At 37.9% G+C, this 18,676-nt stretch overlaps 2 protein-coding genes across 7 annotated transcripts in view; both read left to right on the top strand.

Moving 5' to 3' along the window:
- Positions 1–6,587, top strand: part of rasgrf2b (Ras protein-specific guanine nucleotide-releasing factor 2b) — a 67,865-nt gene extending 61,278 nt beyond the window's left edge. For all 6 annotated transcript variants that reach the window (XM_082168654.1, XM_082168656.1, XM_082168657.1 and 3 more), the window contains 7 exons: positions 607–710; positions 914–998; positions 2,547–2,744; positions 2,833–2,912; positions 3,005–3,122; positions 3,242–3,310; positions 4,457–6,587. In XM_082168654.1, the coding sequence (XP_082024780.1) occupies positions 607–710; positions 914–998; positions 2,547–2,744; positions 2,833–2,912; positions 3,005–3,122; positions 3,242–3,310; positions 4,457–4,549 (747 nt within the window). In that variant the 3' untranslated portion in view covers positions 4,550–6,587. The remainder of the gene's footprint in view (positions 1–606; positions 711–913; positions 999–2,546; positions 2,745–2,832; positions 2,913–3,004; positions 3,123–3,241; positions 3,311–4,456) is intronic.
- Positions 6,588–9,704: 3,117 nt separating this feature from the next.
- ckmt2b (creatine kinase, mitochondrial 2b (sarcomeric)) lies at positions 9,705–17,813 on the top strand. The gene is made up of 10 exons (XM_082170427.1): positions 9,705–9,721; positions 11,846–12,024; positions 12,154–12,352; positions 13,287–13,382; positions 13,526–13,747; positions 15,696–15,781; positions 16,045–16,168; positions 16,259–16,393; positions 17,111–17,236; positions 17,618–17,813. The coding sequence occupies exons 2-10, from the start codon at positions 11,876–11,878 to the stop codon at positions 17,732–17,734; spliced, it is 1,254 nt and encodes a 417-aa protein (XP_082026553.1). The 5' UTR covers positions 9,705–9,721; positions 11,846–11,875; the 3' UTR covers positions 17,735–17,813.
- The last annotated feature ends 863 nt before the right edge of the window (positions 17,814–18,676 follow it).

The raw sequence follows: 18,676 nt of genomic DNA, 5'->3' as shown, positions 1-18,676 counted from the left end.
AACATAACCAACAGTCACTCATCGCTAATTGGCAGTTTGATTATAGATTTTTATAAGTTCATAAATGTGTAATTTATAGCCATCAAATCAGCATCAGCATGGTATTTTGCACTTTGCCATTAAAGAGTGTTACAGTATTTTATATTATAAAAACAGTTGTCCCCGGAATCGAATGTTTACATTGTTAAAGGGATAGTTCACCCCAACATTTTTGAAACCTATATGACTTTCCTTTATGTAACACTAAAGGTGGTGTTCTGAAGAATGTTCATGCTGCTTTTTTCTGTGCAGTGAAAGTGAATGATGACCACATATATCAAGCAAGATTTTCCCTTAATATATCCAGTCTGTTCCTCACACATATATCTATCATATGGCTTTTTATTTTCCTTTTGAAGAATGACATTCATTGTATGGAAAAGAGCAGCATTTTTTTGTGTCCAATCGAAGAAAGAAAGACTAAATAATGTTTTTTTCCCCCTTTTATATATTTTTTTTTCATATACTTTCTAGAAATGCAGTATTGATAATACCGGAGTTATTAAAAAATTACAGTGCCATTTTTCAAAGTAAAGAACTTTTTATGTGTCTGTTCATCTCATCCAGGCTGAATGCCCAAAGGCTGAGTGTTTCGAATCTCTGTCAGCAATGGAGATCGCTGAACAAATCACTCTTCTCGATCACATCGTCTTCAGGAGCATTCCCTACGAGTGAGTAGAGCTTCAACACCGTACACACAGAGATGCAGACCTCAAGCCTCCAAAGACACCAGAGAAAAATGCATGAACAAATCTGTCAGCTTTACTGAACATTTTCATTATGGGCCTCAAAAAAAGCTCCTGTGTTCACGGTATAGAAGAAGCCTCTGCAGACTTACATCTATCAGAATACACTGACTGTGCTCTTGCTGTAGGGAGTTCCTGGGCCAAGGATGGATGAAGACAGACAAGAATGAGAGAACTCCATACATCATGAAGACAAGTCAGCACTTCAATGATGTGAGTATATATGGGAATATCTATTGGCCATCTTTGCTAGTTATAGGAGATACCAGGTCAAGTTGTCACATGTAGAAGTGTACTGTGTCTCAGTAAGGTATAGAGTCAAAAGTATAATTCGTTTTCTTTAATAATGGTCTTGTATTTTACTTTTAAACACCTGGTTCAAATCTCCCACATTAGAATATTTGGTAGCACTTTACTTAAAATATATATAATACATGATAAAAGTATTTTTAATGCATTAATTATGCCTTGTAATGCACCTTTGTATGTTCTCATTAATAATTGTATCTACATTTATAATGCATTATACTTCTTATCTATTCAATGTTACACCTTTAGAAAGTGTAATGCCGTAAAACACAACCCATTTCAGATGTAACATAATATCTGCAAATATTATAATGTATTTTAACTTTGGTTACAATTATTTAATGCATTATACTAATATGTAGAATAGCTTTGTAACGCATTATACATAAAGGTTTTAAATGAAAGTTCTGCCAATCAATTGGAAAATTCCAATATTGGATTTCATCCATTCATTATGATTTGAGCTGATATTTATGAAAAATTAAATCCTATATTAAAAGAACGGGTGATTTCACAAAAATGTTTTTCAGAAATATACAAGTCATGTTGCATTTTTATTGAGGCATGTTTCACACAAGTTTTAAATGTTATGCATGTATACAGTTTTCTGATTGCTGTATTAGTTTGCCACAACAATGGTACTTTTATGTTTACATCTACATTTTTGCCGATTCATAAATTATTTAATGTCTCATAATTGTCTTACCGTTAAATTGTTTTGCTACAAATAGGCTGTGTAACATGGCAAATATACAGTACTGGGCCATGTTGTCACAGAATGTGATCATTGAAATGTATATTCTTTCCAATAATGGTGCAAATGTTTTTTGTAGCCAATACTTTAAGTCTATACTAGGGTGACCATATTCCAGGACATGTCCGGCCGGGATTTCGAGATCGCCCAAAATATCCGGGATACGGCTTTTGCTTTCTCGTCGCCATTCTTTTTGTTTACATGCACACCTTTTGATTCAGTAGGACTGAATTAATTCCGATTGGTGAATCTAAATGTAGTGTTTACATGAACGCTAAACAAGTGATCGGTTGATGTGCGTTCTAGCATTGCTAAGAAAATTCCTGTGTTTTCGTCTCTATCGGGATCCGTGTGAAGCAGAATGCATGACCTGCAAAGCTGGGACGTACGTGTCAGTGTCAAATAATGTAATAATGTAAACATAATGAATGGTGACTGTAGAAAGCAAAAGCCGAATCCCGGGCATTTTGGGCGATCTCGAAATCCTGGCCAGATATGTCCTGGTTAAACAGGACGTATGGTCACCCAGACATTGATTTTCAAAAATAATCGTACACTATTAAATATTCACTGGAGTAAAAAAGTGTGACAACCAGCCCCGGTCATCCCTCCAATGATATAAATGTCTCTCTCTCTCTCTCTCTCTCTCTCTCTCTCTCTCTCTCTCTCTCTCTCTCTCTCTCTCTCTCTGTGTGTAGATGAGTAATCTCGTGGCCTCCCAGATCATGACCCACACAGATGTTGGCTCTAGAGCCAGCTCTATTGAAAAATGGGTAGCAGTGGCTGATATTTGCCGTTGTCTCAACAATTATAATGGTGTCTTGGAGATCACATCTGCCCTGAATCGGAGTGCCATCTACAGGCTCAAGAAGACATGGGCTAAAGTGTGCAAACAGGTGAGAGATGCACTGCACTGTAACATTTTGTGTAGTAGATTATACCAGTGTGGTAATTTATTCACCACTGCTGTGTCTTTTCAAACAGACTAAAGCACTAATGGACAAACTTCAAAAGACTGTGTCATCTGAGGGAAGGTTTAAAAACCTGAGGGAAACTCTAAAAAAGTGAGCTCTTGCTGCGCCATTTTGAGAACCCTACGTTATTATCGTTTGATAACTTATGACTCGTGTGTGACCTCATTTCTGTCTTTCTGCAGCTGTAATCCACCTTGTGTTCCATATCTGGGTATGTACTTGACAGACCTCGCATTTATCGAAGAGGGAACCCCAAACTTCACAGAGGAAGGTCTGGTTAACTTCTCAAAGATGAGAATGGTAAGAAATGATATTGTATCCTGCACACCTGTAATTTTCTTTGGGATTAATAAATGTTTGTGTCAATTATCTTTGAGATACTGTGGATAGACTGATAAATCATGACACTCTGTCTGCAGATATCTCATATCATACGAGAGATCCGACAGTTTCAGCAAACTCCCTACAGAATTGAGCACCAACCAAAGGTTAGACAAATAATTCATATTCAGATCAAGTCCTGACTCCTGACACCTCTATCTATTCCTGTTGCTTCAGTAACATTACAAGTATAGACAGAGGTGTAAAGTCCAGGTTCAGAAAGTAAAAGTCTTCCTCAGTATTTTGTTCCAATCACCTGGGTTTGCTAATTAGCACAGTTTTTCAGCCAGGAGACAGAACTAGTTACTGAAATCAGCTGGCTGAGTTCATGGGTGGAATAAGCATATGGCAGGACTTTTACTTTCTGACACCTGGACTTTACACTTCTGACTATAGATAATTTGATTGATCTCAGGCATGTTGTCTGTACTGCTTATACCATTCTTAGACATTCAGTGACTATTATTTGCAGATGTAATTTATAGCAATCAGTGCTTATTAAATTATACACATATATAGTTGATTACATATTTTGCAGTAGTATTTAAACCTCAGCTTTTTATTATTAATCATTTCAATTACATATGATGGTATTTACTTATTTATTTAAATAAGTATATACATTACCGTTCAAACGTTTGGGTAAGATAAAAAAAGAAATTAATACTTTTATTCAGGAAAAGTAACAGACATTTATGATGTTTAAAAAAAAACTGTTTCTGCAAAAATAGTAAGCAGCAAAATTGTTTTCAAAATTTATAATAATAAGAAATGTTTTTTACTTACCAAATCAGCATATTAAAATGACTTCATGTGGATCATGTGACACTGATGACTGGAGTAATGATGCTGAAAATTTGGCTTTGAATCACAGGAATAAATTACATTTTAAAATATATTAAATAAGCAAACAGTTATTGCTGTTTTACAGTGAAAATAAGCGACTTCTTTCAAAAACAATAAAAAATCTTACCAACCCCAAACTTTTGAAGTTTTGCCAGGGGTTTGAAAAGTTGCAAACTTTTTTTATTTTGCTTTTTGTGCGAATGAGATTGTGTGTGCATATTGGACTCCAGATGAACCATCACATTATGTTCTTCTTTCCAGTGTTTTTTATTAAATGCTTGAAACTTTTGTGTGCAGTAGCCTATGTGTCATTTTTCTTTACATAGTTTTTTATGTAATCTAATTCTGCTCTTATTTGTAATCCGTACTCTAACCGTTTTCATGTAATGTACTGTTTTCATGTCCAGGTCACACAATATCTTCTGGATAAGACCTTGATTATGGATGAGGACACACTGTATGACTTATCTCTCAAGATTGAACCCAGGCTTCCTGCATGAACTACAACCTCAGTACCTGGCAGCTTCCATCTAGATGTGCTTCTCACTCTTGGGATGTTTTGAAGGCATGAAGCATGCCTAGTGTTTGAGAAAGAAGGACGCGAAGGATGGAGGGAACATGTCCGTTTGAAAGTGTGAAAGGGTAGAGGCTCCAGGTTTGGAAGAGAGTATTAAACAGTGCTCACCACCACAATGCCACCTGAAGGGTGACTTTTATCATGGAGATAAAGGACAGAAGGATGAAAACTGGCCACTGTCAGAGGTCAGGGGTCATGAGTGAGTTTCAGGGTTTAGCAGATTTTAAGAGAGCGGGTGAAGATATGTAGCATGTACAGAAGTAGAGCTATTAGCCAGTTTGTATGTAGTGTATTGTGGCCCCCTGGGCCTGTGGCCCCTGGCACATCCCCTCATTGGTAATGGTAGTGACTTTGTGCATGAACTAGACTGTGGGTTTGCTGTGCGCTTTGCCTCAACTTTACACTCCATGTGCTTTCCCATCTGCCAACAGCTGGCTGCATTGAACCAAAATGCCACATGATAATTTTAAAAGATACATCATTCTTCTAAGTAATGGGAATGTATAGTAGCTTTCTAAAATACTAACCAGTTGTAGATGATATTTAGATTTCGTAATTCCCCCTGAAGCGATGTGGGCTCTTTAAAAAAAAATGTGCCTTCTCACATTCACAGACACTTGTAAATGAAAACTAATGTCTCAGCAATGCTTGAAAGTTATGATATTAGCAAACGATTGGCCTCTGTAGCAAACGACAGAACAGAGATATTCAGACTAAGTATAAATTTGCATTTTCTTCCCAAATTCTGAAACATCTTACTTGAATCGCATCAGCTTGCAGATATACTCCACTTGCGGTGGGTTGCATCATCCATGCATTTAAAAAGTACAAGTTGAGTTGATATTGTGCAATGCAAACCTTTTCTGATCTGATTTTACAGTAGGTTGAGGCTTTGCCGCCCCCTATTGGAGAAAAAGGCTCATTATTGTTGAGTGATTCTTGGCTAAAATGACTGGAATCCAATTCTGACTCTTCAAGTTCTTCAATAATCAAAGCTTTCCTGCTTTTTAATGTAACGACCCTCCTGGTCAGCTAACCAGAAAAGAGGGCCTCTCCATTATTTGCATGAAAAATTCAGTGATCGCATGTTGGAAAATGCATTGCAAGACATGTTTTGTGGTCATGTGTCATTCAGCTGCTGTGTAGCCTCTTTTAAACTCTCTAGAAACCTCAAGTAAAACACATAGATGAATATATTTAACTTCCCGTTTGACTGCACTTCTTTATCTAAATACTTTGATCATAATAGCTGGAGATTTCATATGCATAGACTGGCAGGGAACTGTCAAATTGGCCATAAATATATATATCTACCACTGTGCTGTATGAAGACAATGTTGTTTCTGTCTGATCTTTCCTTTCTTTAGAGTGGGACGGATTTCTATTCTTTATGTGTGAGTGTGTGAAATGCATGAGAGATGTAGGTGTGAATGTGATCTCAGAGGTGAGTGGGTTGGAAAGGTGTGAGTTACACTCTCATCAATGTAGCGATGTTATCTTTAAAGCAAGTGTGACGGTAGTATTTATTTCCTGGCATATTTATTTGACCCTTTTTGTATATAGTGTGTCAATATGGGTTTATGATATAATGTGATTTTTGTCCCCATCCATCGCCATGTAATATTTTAATTTCCGCAAGCACTCCTGTAATTGTTACATTTAGCTAAATGTGTTAAGAAAAATGTAGCATATCTGATTAATTTACAATCCTTTGTCCATTTTTTTTCTCTCTTTTTTTATGCGTTTAGTGTGATGTGCACAGAATTATTGCTTTGGTATGTTGCATGTCTTTGCATGTCCGGGTTGGATCCCTTCTGTGAAAACTGCTTTTTGTACATTTATGTATCAAACAATTTTTCCTTATTTTTCCTTCCTCTTTATTTTATCACTGATTCTCTTGCAGAATGTATGGCCTCAGTACTTCAATTATATGCTTTCATTTCAAATAAATCAAACAAACAATGGAATCTACACTAAATTACTAATCAAATGATTATAGATAGATAGATAGATAGATAGATAGATAGATAGATAGATAGATAGATAGATAGATAGATAGATCAGTGAATTCAAGCATGGTACCGTGATAGGTTGCCATCTGTGCAATAAGTCCATTCATGAAATTTCCTCACTGCTAAATATTCCACGGTCAACTGTTAGTGATGTTATAACAAAGTGGAAGCAATTAGGAACAACGCTGATGATGGCTTAGGCTGAAACGCGTCCGTGTGGACATGGTATAAATAAATATATGAGATATAATTAGAGAGTGCGGTTTTTCATCTTTATTTAACAACAGCAACTCAGCCACGAAGTGGTAGGCCACGCCAAATTACAGAGCGGGGTCAGCACATGCTAAGGCGCACAGTGCACAAAAGTCGCCAACTTTCTGCAGAGTCAATAGCTACAGACCTCCAAACTTTGTGTGGCCTTCAGATTAGCTCCAGAACAGTGTGTGATTTGTAACACTTCATGGAATGGGTTTCCATGGCCGAGCAGCTGCATCCAAGCCTTACATCACCAAGTGCAATGCAAAGCGTCGGATGGTGTAAAGCACGCCAATACTGGACTCTAGAGCAGTGGAGACGTGTTCTCTGGAGTGACGAATCACGCTTCTCTGTCTGGCAATTCGATTGATGAGTCTGGGTTTGCCGGTTGCCAGGAGAACAGTACTTATCTGACTGCATTATGCCAAGTGTAAAGTTTGGTGGAGGGGGGATTATGATGTGGGGCTGTTTTTCAGGGGTTGGGCTTGGCCCCTTAGTTCCAGTAAAAAGGAACTCTTAATGCTTCAGCATACCAAGACATTTTTGACAAGTTCATGCTCCCAACTTCGTGGGAACAGTTTGGGGATGACCCCTTCCTGTTCCAAAGTGTGGGAGCATTGGCAGAGAAAGCCCTGTCCCCAAAAGTCCGCAACCTGGTGCGGGGGGTGTCCAGCAGGTCTTTGTCAGAGGACCGCAGGGAACGTGACTGAGTGTAGGGGTGGAGGAGATCTGTGAGGTATTTTGGTGAGAGTCCATGGAGAGATTTATAAGTGAGCAGGAGGATCTTGTAGGTGATTCGTGACTTGACTGGCATACAGTGGAGCTGTTGGAGGACGGGAGTGATATGCTGCCAGGACTTTGTGTGGGTTAGAACCCTGGCAGCAGAATTCTGGACATACTGGAGTCTGCTAAGGGCCTTGGTGGGCAGTCCAGACAGGACACCATTGCAGTAATCCAGATGGGAGGCGATGAAGCCATGGATGAGTGTCTCAGTTACTGAATGTGTGAGTAAAGGCCGGAGTCGTGAGATGTTTCTGAGGTGGTAGAAGGCAGACTTGGTAATATTGTTGATGTGGGACCGGAAGGAGAGAGTGGAGTGATGACGCCCAGATTGCGCACCTCAGGAGATTGGGAAATGGAGCAGCCATCCACAACCAGGGCCAGGTCTCCAACTTTCTCCAACAAAGACATGGATGAGTGAGTTTATTCGTCCAACTCGTCCAACATTAGTGCCTTAGGAATGGGATGTCATTAAAGTTCATGTGCATGTAAAGGCAGACGTCCCAAAACTTTTGGAAATATAGTACAGATAGATAGAACTACAGCTAGTAAAAATTTGTACGGGCACTCATTTTAATTTCAAGTCTCTGTCTCTCTCTCTCTCTCTCTCTCTCTCTCTCTCTCTCTCTCTCTCTCTCTCTCTCTCTCTCTCTCTCTCTCTCTCTCTCTCTTCTCTCTCTCTCTCTCTCTCTCTCTCTCTCTCTCTCTCTCTCTCTCTCTCTCTCTCTCTCTCTCTCTCTCTCTCTCTCTCTCTCTCTCTCTAATCCTACCGAGGAAGGAAGGGATGAGCACAACATGGCTCTGGTGTTAAACCAGATAATGCTTGAGCTGGGCAAATCAAATACCAGTTTAATTTTATCCATCACACACAACTAGCTTTATATATCCTCTATAGCCACATCTGACAAAATATTAAATGTAGAAGGGTATTTTCTCTGAAGATGGAGATACCCCTGCTGAAAAATCCAGCATAAGGTATGTTTTACATGCTGGGACTAGCTCAATTTTGCATAAGTACATTGTTGGGGAAAGTTACTTGCTTTTTTTTTTTTACATTTTTTAAATGTAAAGGCCCTTTCAAACAAAAAGTGAAATGAATAAGCCTCAGACCGAAGGAAATGCAAATTCATGCCTGTACAGTAGAGGGCACAGCTCAAACCTTTCAGATGTGCTGCCATTCTGGATTGCAGAAGAAAAGGACACAGGAGAAGAAAGTTCAACACTCTTACTTCAGCAATAAAAAAAATGAAACTCAAATGTGATGTTTAAGTCATTTTTGCTTATGAATTGGATCCTTGATGGTCAGCAGCAAAGACATAAAGTTAATAAAGTGAGATTAAACGCATAAAGTGCATTTGTGTTATTTAACATTTAATTATTGCAGGTTTGAGTCAATGCATGCTCACAACTACAAGATCGATCATGTTTAGACAGCACACAAATGCCTCTGCAGTTTGAGAGCTGTCAGTCAATAAATGGAAGAAAAAGGTAAATTTCGTTACTTATTTGAAAAAGTAACTCAGATATTTTGTTGTAAATTTAAAAGTACTGTGCTACTTTACTAGTTACTTAAAAAGTAATCTGATTACGTAACTCGTGTTACATGTAATCCCCAAAACTGATGAGTACTATACCAGCTGGCTCTAACCAGTATAAACCAGCCTGGACCAACATGGAATTAATGCTGGTTTATGCTGGATTTTTCAGCAGGGACATGATTAACATTGTAAACTATTTAGTAATATTAACATATCTAAACACGTACAGTAAAATAATGGCTCTTGATGGACTACAGTGGGTTAAAGGGAAGTATATACAGTATGTACAGTAGTATCTCAGTCACAAGCCATACACTATCACTGGCACGTAACTGGAGGTTTCCACTGGTTAGGGACAGCTCAAGGACACAGAGACGTGGTGTCATGCTGACAGATGAAATAGGATTGGCTGGAGAGATGAGCTCTTATTTTGAGCACAGGCCCGCTGTGGTCTCACTCTACAGGGAACAGTCTGCTGTACTGGAGCCTGAGAGCCATTCAATCCAACAGGTGAGTACAATAAAGCGTTTACTTTAGCAATCATTTTGTTTGTAACTTTATTTATTGACAGAAATTGAAAGATACCAGATCAGCATGGAAGCTAGATTTTTGCAGTTGCAACAATGCTGAAGATATTTGAAAGAAAGTTTAATAAGAAAGTGTTTGCTCTTTTTGATACCAATCTGTTTAAAACAAGAGTTGATTTATAATCAAATATAATTAAATACATATAATTAAGTTAGTTTAAATTATAACTAACTTAATAATTAAGATTATAAATTAGTTTATATTTAAAATTGTGTAAAATAATGTTTGTTTTGCATTTCCAGTGCACCATTTTTTTTTTTTTTTTTTTAGTTTATATAATTTACACCATTACATATCCACTAGAAACTAGAAGTGTGACCAGCGCAGAGCCACCCTGTCCCACAGGTCATGTGATCATTGTAACATATGGCAGGAGAGTAATTGCATAAGACCTTTTGCTGTGGCTCCACTGTCATTTGTAACACTGTAAACAGCGCTGACCTCTTCGGATTACAACTAAAATATCTGGAACCATTGAGACCATATCATTTCCTCATAGGGATAGTGAATAGTGAAAATACACTCTCATTCACATGATAGTGAAAATACAAACATCATTAGCAAGTAGTCTAAAGATGAACGAGAATTATATGTTTGGAATGACATGAGGATGAGTAAATGATTGGGTGAACTAACTGGATTTGAATTCTAAAACTGATTATGGTTTTAAGTATCAATAAGTAATCTGTGTAAATTTTAAGTAGACATTTGTTATTGATTGATTGATTGATTGATTGATTGATTGATTGATTGATTGATTGATTGATAGCCGAGGAGTGTTTCAAAGTGTCAATCAAAGGTATTCCTGATACAGTAGTTTGACATTGGTGAGCAACCTCTGTGTCCTGACGTACATGTTGACTTTTTCCACTGGAGTATCCAAATATACATTGGCTTTGAACTTAATGCCAAAGTAATATGTGCCACCTTATATTTCCCCAGTAACACACAGCGCAGCCCATGTGTCACATGTTCCAGACATCAGGTAAAACCTTACACCAAAAATGTATACAAATCTTACACACAAACTTCAGTTAGTTATAAGAATTTAGTTATAAGAACACAGCACTTTTCATAAGGGCTGAAAATACAAACATCATTAGCAAGTCCCTTCTGAAAAGTGCTGTGCTTATTCTCATAACTAAGTTTGTGTGTAAGATTTGTATACATTTTTGGTGTAAGGTTTTACCTGATGACTGATTGACACTTTGAAACACTCCTAATCAATCAATCAATCAATCAATCAATCAATCAATCAATCAATCAATCAATCAATCACAAATGTCGACTTAAAATTTACACATATTACTTATTGATACTTAAAACCATTATCAGTTTTAGAATTCAAATCCAGTTAGTTCACCCAATCATTTACTCATCCTCATGTCATTCCAAACATATTATTCTCGGTCATCTTTAGAACACAAATTAAGATTTTTTATTTATTTTTTATTTGCACATCGCTTTTGTCCATCGCTTGTGAGCAAGGCACATACTGTACAGAGCTCTAGAAAGCATGTAGAGCTTACCATATTTGATAAGCTATATGTACTGTATGTGTGTTGATCGTTACCTTTTGAAAATTCTTGGTTGAATGGACTTTCAATGGATGGACAAAATGTGAAAATATTAAAAACATAATAAATAAATAAACGAAAGTCTAATGAGTTAGGAACAACATGAGGTTGAGTAAATTATGACTGAATTTTGATTGTTGGGTGAACTATCCCTTTAATCTTTTATTGGCCATCTAGGAACTTAAGAATTTAAACTGGTAAATAAAAAAGTATGAGCTTTACTTGTACCTGATACATTTTTGTTGTTACTTTAGGGACCATTTCTACCTGAGTTGATCCTTAAAAATGACTTCACATAAATTAATATTTTTGTTTTATTTTTTCACTATTCTCCTTTATCCTGTTATTATTGTAAATGTTCAATAAACAGATTAAGCATACATATAAATATAAATATAATTTGAATAAAAACATAAAGATATTTATTTTTATATTTTATGTAACATTATTTTTGTCCTCCGCTCTGAAGTTCAGGTGTGTGAGTGAGTGAATAGTGGCGATGGCAAGCATGTTCACTCGAATGCTTTCGGGACGCAACACGGCTGTGATCATGGCCAGCCTGGGCGCAGGTACCCTGGTATCCAGCTATGTCATGATGACTGAGTCAGGAGTCTCTGCTGGGGAGAAAAAGAAGCTGTACCCACCCAGGTGAAGGATTCGGTTGCCTTTTGGTTACTCTACACCTTCTCTTAGTTTCCAGTTAACCGGAGAATATCTTTTTGTCCAACGCTACAACCCAGAAACAATTTAATGTCATTTGCTCTTCATCTTTCCAAGTGCTGACTTCCCAGACCTGCGCAAACACAACAACTGCATGGCTGCTACTTTGACCCCTACTATCTATGGCAGTCTGAGGGACAAGCTGACCCCTAATAACTGGAGTCTTGACCAATGCATTCAGACTGGAGTGGACAACCCTGGTCATCCCTTCATCAAGACTGTGGGCATGGTGGCTGGTGATGAGGAGAGCTATGAGGTACATTGGACCAAATGTGAATAAAAATAGATTTGGAGTATATTAAACTCAACAATACGACAAATATGAGGTATAGTCCTATTAAGCCAGTAAAGTTAAAATACAAGGAGTTTTTGATACCATTGTGTTTGAAAAAAGAGTTGATTTTTGTTACGGGCACAGTTTCACCAAAATATGGATCTTTATGAGACTACGAGTGACACACTCGTGGCCTGTGCTGTCTGTCACAAATACAGAAGTAATAAACTGTAAAATAATTTAATTGTCATAGTATTTTTTTTTAAATACTGCAGAATATAGTTTTGAATGCCAGTAAGAAAAAAAACTAAATTAGTTTAGTTCTGTGATCTGGTTACTGTCAGTCTAATTTGAAGAGCATGTTGTAGTCAGTTGAAAAGATAAAGAAATCTGCACTGATTTTATATTACACTGTCAAGGTTCTTTATTGGCATCTACAGTATGGTTTCATGAATAACCTTTAACATCAATGGAACCTTTCCATTGCACAAAAGATTCTTTATAGTGGAAAAAAGTTCTTTAGATTTTTTAAATGTTCTTCACACCAGGAAACAATCCCAGACAGCAACATAGTGTCGGCCCAGATCCGGCCCACATCTAGTACACATGGAATCCCACACGTACCAGATGTGGGCTGGATCTGGGCCGACGCTATGTTGCTGTCAGGGATTGTTCTTTTCAGGACTGTTCTTTGGGGAACCAAAAATGGTTCTTCTATGACATCACTGCAAAAAAACAAAACATTTAGAACCTTTACTTTTAAGAGTGTGTATTGAGATTGTATAGTAAATAATTATTATTTAATTGTTCATGGTCAACTATGTCAATTAGTAGCATCAAAATGAATTGTGCTTGCAATCTTCTGCATGAGTACATGCACTTGAACTTTATCCTTGACTATGGTTGTGATTCTCAGGTGTTTGCTGGAATCTTTAACCCAGTCATTAAGGACAGGCACAATGGCTATGACCCTACAACCATGAAGCACCCAACAGACCTGGACAGCTCAAAGGTAAAGCCTTCCTCTTGTGTCTTTGGTTCTGAACCTTTAACAAAACCTCATTCCGTCAAGAATATGCAAGATGCGCCTTGCCTCAATTTAGTTTAGTTAGTTACACTGAACACTGAATGATTGTACTGATGGCCTTTAAACAGATCACCTCCGGGATGTTCGACGAGAACTATGTGCTGTCATCACGTGTGCGCACAGGGCGCAGTATTCGTGGACTCAGTCTGCCACCCGCTTGCACCCGCGCTGAACGCCGTGAGGTGGAGCGTGTGGTGGTCCAGGCTCTTTCTGGACTGAAAGAGGATTTGGCGGGCAAATACTACAGCCTGACTGAAATGACTGAGCAGGAGCAGCAGCAGCTGATTGATGTAAGTAGTACACACAATAGAAACATGTTCCAGCTTACCCAGACAGCAACATAGTGTCGGCCCAGATCCGGCCCACATCTGGTATGTGTGGATTCCACGTGTACTAGATAAGGGCCGGATCTTGGCCAACACTATGTTGCTGTCTGGTTAAACTAAGGAGGCAGACACAGATGCGTGTCAGTTGCATTTATCCAGTAAATCAGGGGTTTGCAACTTTTACAGACACAGCCGACTCTTACACTCTTAGCTGACTTAGGTTATTGATTATACCAATTAAAATTATTATGTCATACAATGCTTGTCAAATATCATGTAAATCCAAACATTGTTTGATTTTTTAATTTTTTATTATCATTTATGTTGGTTATGCTATAGAGTTCTGCAGTGATAGATTATTTTTGTTGGCCAACCCAGAAGTTAGCACCCCCCTAGTTTTCTCCATAAATATAAACTTAACAGAATTTTTCTATTGGCATTTGGATTATTGCAGAAAATAAGCTCTGTAACCAACAAAGGTTTATGATTCTTACACATTTTGTTCATCATAGTAATCTTCACATGTTCAGTGTGATGTGTCTGCGACAACCTCTGTAGTTTCATTCAGCCACTTGTTAGAAATCACCTTTTCAAGAAGGTAAAAGCTTTAAAAAAAACACAAAAATGGGTTTTACTGATGTATTTTATGTTGTAAAACATGAAAATATCTTGTGTTGTGTTCACCACAGACCTTATTTCAGGCATTTAACTAATAACCTATTGACTTCATAGAATCGTAAGTGCTAAAATGCTAACTCGTTTCCGGGTTTTTTGGCCTACAATTTTTTTTTTATCCCTGTAGCACTCTATTCTGCCTGGTATACAAACATAGTAATGCTGTTCACCAGAAACGCATATAAAGTTGGTTTTCCAGCATAAACTTAACTAAGTCTTGCTGGTTTAAGCTACTTTTAAGGACACTAGCCCTAGCCCAGTATCCAAAATATCCAAAGCGCTATACATGCTCGTGTTTTCAACAGGGTACTGTAGTTGCATATTGCAATTCTCTAACAAACCTCACTGCTCTTGTCTTATGGTGGCCTACCAAAGGAGCACTTCCTCTTTGATAAGCCAGTGTCTCCTCTCCTCACTTCAGCCGGTATGGCAAGAGATTGGCCAGATGCTCGTGGGATTTGGTAAGGCTGAGGAACTACGGACCCGTAGTTAGAGAATAGCACTCTTTCCCTATAGCACATCCTTTACTAGTCACCCATAAGCTGACTCAAATATTCTCAGCTAAATGTCAGTTTGAGGATCTGTTTTCTTTCTGGCAGCTATTCCAGTGCCAGAGAGGCATTTTAAACATAATATTAACCATTCTTTTTTCTAAATTTCCACATTAAAATTACAATGTATATAAATGTAGAACATTTCAAAAATGCAGTGTCATTCATGTAAAAATAAAGAAAATTATTGTTTAAACTTAACTTTTTAATAATGAGCTTATTGACTATAAATGTATTCATACAATTTACATGCCAAGAGGCATTAAAATAGACTTTCAAACATTATGAATACTATTCAAACCTGTCACTCCCATGAGATCACAGCAAGAGCAAACCACATCCAAGCAGTTCACAATGGACACAAAATCAAGTCCGGCCTTACATTTTCCCTTGTTCGAGAAGCCGTTTCACTCATACAGGGAAGAAAAGACTATTGAAAATTCTGTTTCATGCTGACTTAAATCACATTACTTACCATTTCACTCGGAAGAATCTTTAACGCATGTTTAAATATGCGGGTAGGAAAACTTACATTTACCCTCAGAAATAGGAAATGCAGCCAGTCTGACCGGAAGTTGGGATAAAACATATAAAATGGCACCAAAAAATGGCACCATTTTCCAACACTGAACCAGTCCTGGCTTCACTTTACACCCCCTTTTTCTTTTCTTGACTGAAAATTCTAGGACCACTTCTTGTTTGACAAGCCCGTATCACCCTTGCTGACTTGTGCAGGAATGGCGCGGGACTGGCCCGATGCCAGAGGCATTTGGTACGGTGCATGAGACTTGCATTACCAGAGGGTGCGGAGAGCATGTCATATGTGTGTTACATAAGATATTACCCTGACAGAGGTCTTAATAAATGTCTATTTTTACTGATTCACACTCACAGTCTTACAGTACGACAACTAGTGCCTGTATATGGAATCAAAAGCTTGAGACTTGGTTGCAGTGAAAATTTAGGGCTGAATAAAAGAAAGTTTTAGCTAAATTTGCTGAATGTATTTTAACTATGATCTGTTCTCCTGTCCAGGCACAACAATGAAAAGACATTTTTGATCTGGATCAATGAGGAGGATCACAGCCGTGTCATTTCTATGGAAAAGGGCGGGAATATGAAGAGGGTGTTTGAGAGGTTCTGCAGAGGACTGAAAGAGGTATCATTGTCAAAACATTCAGTACAAAAATGCATATTATCTGTAAATTAAAATTAAACAAGTTCCATTTATGATGTTTGTTTCTCACAGGTAGAGAGGCTGATTCAGGAGAGAGGCTGGGAGTTTATGTGGAATGAGCACTTGGGATATATCCTGACCTGTCCCTCTAACCTAGGCACCGGTCTGAGAGCTGGAGTCCACGTCCGTCTGCCCCTCCTTAGCAAGGTGTTACAATCTCACATGGTTCCGTTAAAGGGATAGGTCACTTTGAAATAAAATTTTGGTATGTTTTAGCTTACCTCAAGGGCATCCAAGATGTAGGTGTCTTTTTTTCCGCAGTAGTTTCAATTTTGATATTTTTAGGTCAAACCGTTCTTGTCTGTCAGTCATATAATGCAGGTCGATGGTCACTGTCTCAAAGAGCATGCACAGAGTCCAAATTAAAACAATTCCCCATCGTCCAAATTAAACAATTCCCCATCGTAAGTACACATTGATGGCCCAAGACACGAAACGAGCGGTTTGTGTGAGAAAACGTATTTATATAGTTTTTACCTCTTGAACACAGCTGCGTCCAAATGATCTGAGAGCGCGGGCAGGTATAGATATATACAATATATGTCGCATTGGCTACGGTTTCGCAGACTGACTGACAGACAAGAAAGGTTTGACCTAAAAATATCAAAATTGAAACTACTGCGGAAAAAAAGACACCTACAAATGCCCTTGAGGTAAGCTAAAACATACCAAAATTTAATTTCAAAGTGAACTATCCCTTTAAATCTAAAGTTTACTTTAGTGCATTTCACAATGCCAAGGTCGGGTTCAATTCCAGTCAAAACTGTTCAAATGAAATTTAAATGTTAAATTATCCACAGTACAATTACTATCTGAAAGAGTTCATGCAAAAATGCCCTCTACTTCATATATCCTCCTGAACAGGACTTGCGCTTCAATAAAATTTTGGATAATCTCAGGCTACAAAAACGTGGCACAGGAGGTGTGGATACTGCGGCTGTGGGTGACACTTTCGACATCTCCAACCTTGACCGTCTAGGCAAATCTGAGGTAAACAGCTCCGCTTTGATAAGTGCCTTAACGCCCCTGATAGTACTTTTGATTGGATAGAAGCAAATTCTATAACTAGAATGTACTCCAATAGAGATTATATCTGCATGTTTTAGTAAGGAAAAAAAGTAAATGTTAGAGGTAAAAAATAATGAAACAGTAAATTAAAGTTTTAAAATATGTTTGCAAAATTAAAGATCTAAAAAAGCCTATCCAGACAGCAACATAGTGTCAGCCCAGATCCGGCCCACATCTGGTATGAGTGGAATCCATGTGTACTAGATGTGGGCCAGATCTGGGCCGACACTATGTTGCTGTCTGTGCGTGCTCTTGATGTGTAGCTGGTGATCACATCCAATTTTATTTGACATTGCCTTTCAGGTTGAGCTCGTTCAGTGTGTGATTGATGGTGTCAACTACCTGATCGACTGTGAAAAGAATCTCGAGAAGGGCCAAGACATCACTGTTCCTCCACCAGTAACCCAGTTCAGGAAATGATGACATCCTTGTGAGAGGAACTGAAGGGTTAGGCAGCTGAGAGACCTGTAACCTGTTGACTCTCTCCGTGTTATCTACAGGTCTAACTAAATGGAACTCAACTGAATAAATTATTCATATTTTAATTCAGTTTTGTGGAATCTTTTGAATTAAGGCTGGAATACACTACATGGTTTTTGCCCAGATTTCAGACTAAAAAATCTTTACTCATATGTGGCATAGAATTCAAATAATTTCTGTTCAGCTATTTGGCCCAATATCATGGCATGAGCTGTTTAGGCTGTAGCCTAAAGCCCCTATAATCATCATCACCTTTCCAGCGACAGCCCTGCTGTTTAGCCTTATCATTAAAGACCTTCTCCCTGTATGAATTCCTTTTCTGAAAGTAGATTAAGGGTGTCTAGCGTATAATATCATCAGTTAGCCATAGCTTACAACTGGGTCTTTCTCATAGCCTCTGACTCTCAAGGATTTGTGTGTGTGTGTGTGTGTGTGTGTGTGTGTGTGTGTGTGTGTGTGTGTGTGTGTGTGTGTGTGTGTGTGTGTGTGTGTGTGTGTGTGTGTGTGTGTGTGTGTGTGTGTGTGTGTGTGTGTGTGATGATAGATCAGCAACCTGATCTAAACCTGAACTATTATTATATTTAGGCTAATAACTTGATATTATGAATAATAAATGCAAATATTATTTCATATTCATATGCAAAATAGTAGTTAGCTACTGATTAGCTAATAGTGAACTATCAATTCAACGGAGCGCCATTAGGCTACTTACTAATTTGTTAATCAGAGGTTCTTGTTAGTGCATTAAGTGTTACCAGTATGTCTTGTAATGCGTCGTAAAGCCTGCTTGAGAATTTTTTTTATTTAGCCATATTTAGCCAACATATCAATGAAATCAAAGGGGACTTTTCATTCAATATTTATAATGATTATAGTATAGTC

This window comes from Leuciscus leuciscus (genome assembly GCF_965113295.1).
Source record: "Leuciscus leuciscus genome assembly, chromosome: 5".
Lineage (NCBI taxonomy): Eukaryota > Metazoa > Chordata > Actinopteri > Cypriniformes > Leuciscidae > Leuciscus > Leuciscus leuciscus.
This window is presented reverse-complemented; position numbering and strand designations above follow the sequence as displayed.